The following is a 10519-nucleotide window of genomic DNA, read 5'->3' on the forward strand; positions in this document are numbered from 1 at the left end:
TGGTTGGGATCCAGGCGAACATCGGTGCAACTTTAAATAATAATTCTGGTCTACGATCTGGCGTAGGTCTAGACTTAACATTGCAGGGAGAACAAAATAAATTTTTCAGTTTCATAAATATTTGGAAACCTCAACCTTTTCTTTACTGCTAATGTTACGCTTGACGTTACATCGTAATAATTTATAAAACAAACAAAAATGATGATGATGATGATAAATGCCCAAATGATAAAATTTCATAGCAAGTCCATTTCCTTCGCAGAGGTATGTCATTGGAAATCTTAGCCACCGACTTGATATTGCTACCTGCGCTTGAACCTGGAGAAAGAAATTGAATAACGGTGAGTTTTCCCATGCAGCAAGCATTGTGGCATTATCATTATCAATGCAAATTCCCCGACCATACATAGAATACAACGGTAAGTATACGTAAGTTCACAGTGGGCGAAGATACCTGGCAACGGCTCCACCACATAAGCATTTAAACATAGTCCTCAATTAAAATATAAACTAGAGCTAGAATATAACGTAGTTCTTAAAAAGAAGAAGAAGACGAAGGAGAAATGCCTTCGAACACAAATCTGATCTAGAAAGGTGAAAAGGATTGCAAGCAAAATCATACCTTGACTTGCTCTTAAATGAACTTTTGGGTTTTTTCTTGGGTGCACTGACGTTTCTTTTTTGCTTTCTCTCGCTCATGTCACTCTGGAATAGATCCCGCATCTCTTCTGTTCTTGATTGAGATTTTTGGGTTAGAGGTTTTGATTTCTTACTGGTCTTCTTCACAATCTTGCCAGCATCTTGCGCCCTCTTTTTAGCCTTCACTGCTTTTGCCCGTCGGTAACCCACATCGACAAGTGACTTTCCAGTCTTTTCTTTATTAATTTTCCTATTGCCCTGCAATTCTTACAAATTAGACAGTGTGCGCCACCTTATGACAGACTTAATAAAACCTCCTACACTTAAATGTAAGGTAACAAAAGAAAAACAAAAAAGCTGCAGTTGATAATAATATCACTTGAAAGGGCATGCAAGGCAATTGTGTTGACACAAAGAAGTGGAAGTAACCTTGGACCAAAAAACAGCTCAGATATTGAGTTATAAAGACCGGGAAACAGAGAGAAGCCACAGATCACAGAGAAAGTTGTGCGAGTGTGGATGCATGTGCCAATGTAGCATAGATAATGTTTATAAATGTTACAATGTAAGAATCATATAGACATATATTTTGAATTGCTGGCATGCATAATAACACAGGCAGATCAAAAGGCTGCACCAAAATTTGACAATGGCAATTCAAAAAAAAATCTAGCAAAACTTGTTACTCTTTTAGGTTACAATATCCAATTATGCACATTCTCCATGGTACTACGCATAGGTTTAGTCATCCACTTGTCCCAGAAAGCTTCTGATTATTTTTTTGTTAATCCAGATAATTTTTGTGTTGCTAAAAGCTGCCTTTTAATAGGATAAAAGTAAAAGAATCATTCAATATTTATGGGAATCAACAAATACACACACACACAAAGTGACAGGAGAAACATACTTCTTCTAATTTGTTATTTTGATTTTCATCCTCCAACATTTCTCTAGCTGCTTCCAATTTTCGACGCTTCTTCCGAGGCAAATTTTTCTATTCAACATATAGCATTCAAGAGCATGAGTCATGTTTTATATCAACAAAAGTTTTCACAAAAATCATCAAATAAACAAGCTCAGATACACAAGATATAAGCACCTCACGCTCTCGCTTCCTTTTTTCCTTCATTTTGAGGTCTTCGGCCTGTTGGACACTGATTAAGTCTTTTCCAGGATTGTTTTCTTTTTCCAAAGATGCCTGTTGATAATGTTGCAGATGCCATGTCTCAGTAAGTTAAACTAAAATCCAAATGGAAGTGTTTGGAAAGAGAGGACTCCACTGGAGATAAGACAATACAAGGGGAAAGAAAAAGTAGAGAGGGAAGTTTTGGAAAGAAGCATGGGGGCAGGGAGCAAATAGAGAGGGATACAGACGTTCACCATAAAAAATGGCTAGCTATAGTTAAGAAAATAGTGCTCAGATTTTGCTCTCTTTGAAAGAAAGAGATCGAACACTTGGATCTCACCATAGGAGGACCTCAAAAGAAAAGGGCAAACCCTAGTAAAGGAGAATATACAAGATACAAAAAGTAATACCGTGTCTGACCAACAAGGGCTGCATGGGAATTTGAATATCCAGTAGGGAACAAAACACTATTTGTATAAGCACCCTTTGGGAGAAGTGATGTAAAAAATGACATTACTGGGGAGAAGGTTTTCTGGGGTCATAAAATTTTATTGCATCATACAGAAACGATATTTTCTAAAAGACTAAAACAATCAAATGGTATTGAAACTGCAACAACTATCATGCAGAGACATTAAGCACAATTGCTCCCTCCAAGTCCACGGTTCAAATCCTCATGGGTGCAAACAATTTCTAGGGGCCATTGGACTAGAGAAACTTCCCCTTGAATTACCCGAAGTGCACTTGCAGGAAACTCCTTGCGGAGAGCCTGTGCACTCCCGGGATTTAGTCGGGACTTTGTTCTCGGACACTCGGTGCCAATAAAAAAAACAATTGAGAACCCAGTGTACTTGGTTACGCCTATTGATATTAATATATTTTTACTTAAAAAAATAAAAAACAATTGAGAAGTATGCATGTGGTTTTCAACTGACCATGTCAAGGCCATTGTCAATAATCCGGAAAAAGATGAGCCAACCATTTATCCAATAAGTCACGTACTAGTCAAGATGCAAAACTTAACTCTTCAAAATTTGGAAAAATAATATAAAAGGGAGGTGTTTATAAATAACCTTTGCAGCCTTTGCGACAAGCTTCTTCTCTTTTTCTGTAACAAACCAAGTCTTTTTTGGCCGTGAATAAATTTCATCCTTGTATGCAATCATATTTTCAGCCTGTTCACATCATAGAATTGCACCAACTTATGTCAGCTAAAAAAAGATATCTGAACGATCAACTAATTACAATTAACCAAAGAAAAATCAGAATACAAGGGATACTTTGGAAGTGAGAATACAGAGCTTCAAAACGCCAACTTTGTCAAAATAATAGAAAGATCACATACAAATATTCAACTCATTTATGATGGAAGTACAACTGTATACAAATGATTTCAAATGAAAAGTAGCACATATGTAAATTTACAAACCTTTGTTGCTTCCATTTCAGCTTTTCGTAGGGCTCTCTCTTCACTGTATATATTCAAAATCTATTATTGCATTCCAATGAGGAGAAATAAGATGAAAAAGTTTTAAAACCAGAATACTAAGACCTCTCTTCTTGAAGAACTGCAGCCACTTGATCTTCCATCTGCTCAATTATCTCAGACCACTTAGTTATTGATTGCTCAGCAACAATTCGACTCTTCAGCTTTGAACCAGCTCTCTTAGCCTACCAAATCAAAATCAGAATTCAGGTAAATCTTATTTAGGGTTTTTTTTTTATAATTAAATTTACGGTTTTTTTGAATGCATCAATTTTTTATTTTTATTTTTTTTGACAAGTAGCATCAATTTTTTATTGATCTCTACCTCTCTAGTGGATGGAAGAAAACCTCAAGAAAATTCTCAATAAGGGAAATTTGTTTAAGAATAATTATGTAATTAATATAAAAGAAACTATAAAGAGCAAAACTTCTGATATGGAGTTCAGATGGTTGGGAAAAAAGAAGATTGACTAATTAAAGGTGACAACCAGTCGTAAAATCGAGAAATATGGAGCTGAAGTAGCTATAAGGAGCAAGGTTTTAAATCAATAAAGAAGAAAAAAGAAGAGGAGATATAGAGAGAAAGATAGAGTTTTCCAACTAATTAACTGGAACAAATAAGGAGCCCACCTCTTTTCTTTTTTGAAAAAAAAAACAAAGCAGCTTTCCTAAATGCTAAAGCAGATTATCCTACTTATTTTCCAGATGATAAAAAAATCCTCAGCATGATATGAGGAAGAGAACGATGCTCACAATGTCTTTCAAAAGAGATCTATCATTATCTGTTAGAAATGTAACAGCATATCCTTCCCTACCAGCTCTAGCTGTACGACCAACACGATGGACATAGCTGCACAAAGGAACAAAAGATGGAAATAGCTTTCACCAGGATGCAGAAAGTGAGCTCCCAATTATGCATCATATCACAACTTTGATATGGGTTAAGTATCTACCTGGTAACATCCCGAGGACATGCATAATTTATAACTGTTTGAACACCTATGATATCAAGCCCCTATGAAAGGCAAGCAACAAATAGTGTCACCAAAACAATAAAGTTTATTATTACCCAACTTAGTAACACTGGGATCTTTTAGGCTTTTACTTACGCCTGCAAAAAGCATGGAAAGGAAAAAAGGAAGGGAAAAGACAAAGGCTTATCAATTCATCCATTAACTTAACACCCTACCCCACCATAAGAGGGAAGAGAAAGAGGCTACAATAATTTATTAGAAAGAGGCTACAATAATTAAAGAGTTAAGATTATCGAACAAAAATGTGAAATCATAAGAACTCTTAGAGAGAAGAAGATAAAAAAGTTTGAGAGTTTGTTCTCACACGAGCAGCTACATCAGTTGCAATCAGAAAATCAACTCCCTGCTTTCTGAAGAGTTCCAAAGCCTACAAAGAAACAATAATATAGATTCATAAAACCAAAAAGATAGGCATGCAACATAAAGCATTCTCTAAAAAGCTTCAACATTTTAGTACAAGAAGAATATGATTATCTCTATTTAAGAGTGATCTAACGAATCCAGAAAAACAAAATGCACTTCATAGAAGATACTCACATCAAGGCGCTGGACTTGTGTAAGATTTCCATGAAGCTCAGCAGCTTTAAGACCAGCTAATCCAAATAGAATCTTCAACCGATGTGCAGCCTGTTTTGTTCCGCTGTTAATAGAAGTGACATAATCATGAAAAAAATTATCAGTAGGGAAGGGAGCATAAGCCTAAATTGGTTGAAGCTCAGGAGCTAAGGTCAGTCTGTAAAGTTTATAAGCTCAAGACTTGACTGAATGTAATGGGTAAACAGGATTGTTTGAAGCTGCAAAGCAATGCCATCTCACCGGGTTCACCATGTCATAATATAAACGTCTACTCTAGACTGAAAAAAATATGTATTTATAACAATATTTTACCATATACTTGAATGCAGCTTTAGATGCATTCATCCCAACATGAAGATTTCACAGATACAATTTAGGCAACAATCAAACTCACCATTCACACATGAAGATAATAAATCTAAATGAACGTAGCAGTAGTTAGAACCTGAAGATGATCACTTTGGAAGTAAAAGTCTTTGAGCATAATGCAAGCAGAACTGCTTCCTGATTTACTTCGCGCATACGACGTATCCTAACCACCCTACGCAACAGAAATCATATACCTTGATGATTTAGATGGAAATGTAGTATAAGGATACCACAAAAACTATAGAGGATGATTCAGATGATAACTATCTGTTCAACAAAGCACTCTCCAGAACCATCTTAGCTAAAAAAGTAGAAACTAGCATTGTAAGCAAAAAGAGAATTAAAGTTAGGTCAAATGAAACTTCAATCAAGGAATTACTCCTCTGTCAATGTTGCAGGCCGTTTCGTGGAAGGGTCAGCCGAGAGGCGCAAAGGTTTGGTCAGAGAAAGCTTGATAAGCTCGTCAACTTCTTCAGTCATTGTAGCTGAAAACAGCATGGTCTGTCTTCTTGCTGGACATAGACGGACCTGTTAATAAACAATCAGTGGGTAGAGCTCATGATTAAACAAATCAGAACACTAAAAATAACTCAGCTCTATACTCAGAATTTTTACAATTATAAAAGACAACAAGATACCAGCTCCTGGATTTCAGCATTAAATCCAAGCTGCAGAAGGCGGTCAGCTTCATCAAGAATTAGAACCGCAAGATCGTCCAAATCCACAGATAAAGAATTGCGTAAATGATCTATCATGCGTCCTGGTGTGGCCACAACAATATCGGGCATTGATCTCAAGGCTGCCTCTTGCACCTAATATAGAAATACTATTACTGCAATATCCCTGAAAAGCTATACGGGGAAAAAACACATATATTTTAGAGTTTTTCTACTTGCAAGCCAGTGTGTAGAATACCATAGACATCACTTAAATGAAAAGATTTGATTTGTAAGATTCAAATTTTATAACGTCTTCCAAATCAAAGCATGCCATGTAAGTGATTTGACGTGTTATCCACACTAGCTTATAAATAGAATTTTTCTTTTTTTTCTTTTATTGGTAAACAAGATTTTATTGATCATAAGGATAGGTGAGAGTTCAACTACACAGAACATCTACAAGAACAAAGCCTAGGTGTGATGTTCTAGTGATACGACAATACACATATTCTTACTATCAGTTAACAAGTCATTCAACTTTCACTAATGGTGCCCTCATACTAGTGTTTAAAATGTTTATATTTGCTTTTTGGGGAAATATTTTCTGATAGATAAATATAAAAAGTTCATTCATTTCAAGAACAAGAGGAAGAGTAAACATAGGTACTCTTTTTTACCCTTAAAGTTCGCTATTGCATTTCACCATATAATGAAGTTGAAAAACAAAAAAATAATCATAAAACCCAGGATTCCTTTTTTTTTTAAACATTTAATGAAAATGTGCACACAAAAATACTTGGAATCTAATTCAGGTTGTTCAAATAGATTTGATTTCATGAGTTTACAATAACAACAGAAAAAGTGGAAAAGAAAAAAAAATAAGGTTTTACTGAAAGCATCACAATCAAAAGTGGAATGTATTCAGACATCACACCAGGTGTGTGGAAATTATTAATGAAATTTATGATCAAACCTTCGTTGAAAGTCCACCTACAACCAGGCAACATCTTATGTCAGTAAATTGAGCAAGTTTCTCTATCATACTGTGAACCCTGCATAACGAAATCAAATTTCAATTGATAGATTAGGATCAAAACAGGAAGGTAAAAACAACAATTTCTTTGTTTTTCTATTTTCTTTGACAAGTGAGGTATGATAAAGGAACAAATCCTGTAGTGAAAGGTCAAATTCTCCATATAAGTTTTCTCGAAGATGGTTTTTAATGCTGGTATAACTTATATATATATATATAAATTTTGTTAACCTATCAAAAGAAGATATATATATATATATATAATATTGTGCCTAACTTGGATTTGAGATGTCAAGCAGTGTCTCAGAATTCATGATAGAAAGCTTCTTCATAATCATCAACACAAATTGAAGATAACGAAGAATTGAACTGGAATAAGATTAATGTATTGCATGTAACATAGTGTGCTGCATGGAAGCACAAATGGAAGTTTCAAACTTCAATGCATTACCTAAATGGAAGCTTCCTATAAAAGAGCGTGCTGTATGCATGAAAAAAAAAAGTTGGGGGTAAAAAGCACTTACTGAACTGCCAACTCTCGAGTTGGAGTAAGAATAAGAACCCTTATCGCTGGCACACGTTTCGGACGGAACAATAACCTCTCCAAAGTTGGTAGTGTAAAGGCAGCAGTCTGTGAAATGGAACAATTGCAGAAAACCATTACTTCCAACTAAATTGACACGACACAAAAACTTTAAATTCATGGCCCTCCCAACTTCATATATTGACTTTGTATAAGATTTGCAGCATGCATGTCAGTAATGGTAGAATAGTTTATTTCCAAAAACAAAAGAAGGAAGTTACAGCATTTCAGACAATTTACCTTCCCGGAACCAGTGATTGCACTCCCACAGATATCTCTCCCGGTCAATGCTAACGGTATGACCGCCGCCTACAATCAAAACCCTAAAACTCAGAAAACCAGAATTGCGTAAAATAAAAGAATACGAACTGCAAGATTTAAATTTTTAAAAATTAAAAATTAAAATACAAAATTTTAATTTATATACTTCCTGAGCTTGCCTATTAAAAGTTAAAATACTAAAAGGATAACGTAAGAGAAACCTGAATTGGCGTGGGCTTAATGTACCCCAAGGCTTCGCAAGCCCGAAGCAGAGGGCGAGATAGATTTAGCTCCATGAACGAATTGGCATGGAAAGTGGCTCCCTCGGAAGGTTCAAAGAAAGGTTTACTCTCACCGGCATTACTGGTCCCATCATCTTCATCCTCGGGGTTATAATCTTCCTACATAATAGAGGGAAAAATAGATTTACGAATTTTCATAGATAAAGAAAGCATGAATTTTGAATTGAGGGATTAAAAAGAGAAGGAGGTTAGGTACTTGTTTGTCGGGTTCGGACTCGGATTCGGCGTTATCGGAATCATTGTTGGTGATTGGAACGGAGCGGCTTTGAAGTGCTCTGGAGATCTTAAAGTCGACGGAGGTTGTGCTGCGACGAGCGTGTTCTTCAGCCACTGATTCGGAGTAGGAACCGAAGTCCCATGGAGATTGAGATTTGTGATTAGAAGGTCGCTGTCGTTTTTCTTCGTCTTCGTCGTCTTCTTCTTCTTTTGCTACTTGTTCTAATTCTTCTGTTTCTTCTTCTTCTTCTTCGGCATCGAAGTGATCAAGTTCTTCGTCGCTTGGGGGTTCGAAAACAAAAGCCGGAGCCATGGGAGAGGACTGGGTTATAAGATTTGTTCGACGAGAGTTAGGGTTTAAAGGGTTTTACCTATGAGGAAAAAATAAGGTTTAATCAGGTGGTCCGCCCAAAGCTGCCAAGTGCATTTCCAAAACACGTGCTTTTTCAGTAATCTTAGAGCATTCACATTCAATTTTTCAAAGAGAAAAGCTGCGCAACGGTCGGGTTATTTTTTTCATTTTAACAGCCCACCTATCAATGCCCGACACGTAGGTAATTACAAAAATTTTTCTTGTAACTCCTTTCACCTGACCACCTGATTAGGAGACCCCATCTTCGTTCTCATTCCTTCCCTAATTTTCTTCCCTCCCTAAGGATTGAGGTCTCACCCAGACGGCTGCAGCGGTTGACGAGCAGACGGCTACGGACCCAGGCGACTACGAACCCAGACGGATTGAGTTGGGCACTTGACGACTACCGACCCAGACGGATCTCATCTCTCTCTCTCTACGGACACAGACGGCTACCCAGACGGATCTCATATCTCTCTCGGTAATCTCTCTCTCTACCAACCCAGACGACTATCCAACTCGACCCAGACGAATCTCATCTCTCTCTCGGTAATCTCTCGCTCTACGGACCCAGACGGCTACCCAACTCTACCCAGACAGTGAACAGATCGAGTTAGAAGGTGACGGAGACCCAGTCGGTGACGATTAATGAAAATCATGAAAATTACCTCAACAACACCAAAATAAGCTTTCTCAGCCATGAAAAATAGTGTTCTTGCCGACTAGGTGGACTGGTTCCAGACTCCAACCAATCTACCCCAAAACTCAGATAAACTTCACTCGACTTCAACGCATCTGATTTATTATTCGAAAATGTCCCCAAATGCCTTACCCGTAACAAGCAACAGGTTCCATGATAATGATGATGGATCCGATTTTGTGAAGTGAAATACTTGGCTCGAATAAACGTAGATGCCTCGCTCGGAAAGCTCAAGAAATCTAAAATGAAAATAACGTAGGTGGGTTTCTATCTTTGATGGAGGAGAGTGGCTTGTGTGTGGTGAGGTATAGTTGAATTAAGTTATAATTGCTTACGTGTCATGCATTGATAGGAGGGCTGCTAAAATGAGAAAAGCAACCCGACCACTGCACAGCACTGCTCTTCTCCAAAACATCGGATTTCTCATCATTTGATATTTATTATAAGATTTTGATTAAAATATCCCTCACATCCAGATTCTCATTTTAGGAAAAAAAAAAATTAGAAAATACACAGTAAAGACTCACTATTTATCTCTTAAATTATTTTTTATCAATATTTTATTTTAATATATATAATAAATATTTTTTTAATTATCTAAAATTTCTCTCATACTCATATTTATTATAGTTTTAAATAATAATTTTGAAAATAATTTAATTAATTACGAAAGTATAAAAAATTAATTTGAAAAGTATTATCATATCCACACAAAAAATAATTTAAATTTTTATTTAAAATATTCACTAGAGTAATAGTTCAAAACATAAGAAAAACTATTGAGTAGTTAAGTTTGTAAATGGAAATGAGAGAAAAAAGTAATAAAAAAATAATAGAGAAATATTATTTTAATAAAATAGATAAAGGATAGAGAATGGAATGTATGAGATTTTTGAAAGATGAGTAAAATCTAGAGAAACATTTTAGGAAATGTACTTTTTAACTAAATTATAAGAAATTTTATAGAGAATGGGATGTGAATGCTCCTAGAGCACTAGTAGTGGCATCAATAAATTTTGGCTAAAATTTGATTAGAAAATTTACTTTTACAAATTTTAACTAGTTACTTTTTACTAAACTAAATAATAGACTCAACAAATCTTTCATTATTTTATTAAAATATTAATTTTTAACTTTTCATTATTTTAATGACTGTAATCACTCCATGGTAGTTACATCAAAT

At 35.7% G+C, this 10519-nt stretch overlaps 1 protein-coding gene across 1 annotated transcript; it reads right to left on the minus strand.

Moving 5' to 3' along the window:
• Positions 1-80: 80 nt before the first annotated feature.
• LOC122317407 (DEAD-box ATP-dependent RNA helicase 28) lies at positions 81-8696 on the minus strand. Its single transcript, XM_043134494.1, has 19 exons — positions 8265-8696; positions 7988-8167; positions 7746-7814; positions 7447-7553; positions 6863-6941; positions 5869-6042; positions 5610-5758; positions 5307-5402; positions 4823-4925; positions 4590-4652; positions 4205-4266; positions 4005-4101; positions 3318-3436; positions 3195-3237; positions 2839-2940; positions 1739-1837; positions 1547-1633; positions 623-897; positions 81-318 (listed from the first exon to the last, which is right to left on the minus strand). Exons 1-19 carry the CDS (start codon positions 8595-8597, stop codon positions 303-305), a joined length of 2253 nt encoding a protein of 750 aa, XP_042990428.1. The 5' UTR covers positions 8598-8696; the 3' UTR covers positions 81-302.
• Positions 8697-10519: the final 1823 nt, after the last annotated feature.

This window comes from Carya illinoinensis, chromosome 7 (genome assembly GCF_018687715.1).
Source record: "Carya illinoinensis cultivar Pawnee chromosome 7, C.illinoinensisPawnee_v1, whole genome shotgun sequence".
Classification (NCBI taxonomy): domain Eukaryota; kingdom Viridiplantae; phylum Streptophyta; class Magnoliopsida; order Fagales; family Juglandaceae; genus Carya; species Carya illinoinensis.

What these genes read in the sequence shown, in the direction of transcription:
- LOC122317407 (XM_043134494.1), bottom strand. Translation starts at nt 8,597, where the DNA reads ATGGCTCCGGCTTTTGTTTTCGAACCCCCAAGCGACGAAGAACTTGAT. An exon ending in GATCTCTTTTGAAAGACATT is followed by an intron (nt 3,437 to 4,004) that starts GTGAGCATCGTT and finishes TTGATTTGGTAG; the next exon opens with GCTAAGAGAGCTGGTTCAAA. An exon ending in AAAATAACAAATTAGAAGAA is followed by an intron (nt 898 to 1,546) that starts GTATGTTTCTCC and finishes TAAGAATTGCAG; the next exon opens with GGCAATAGGAAAATTAATAA.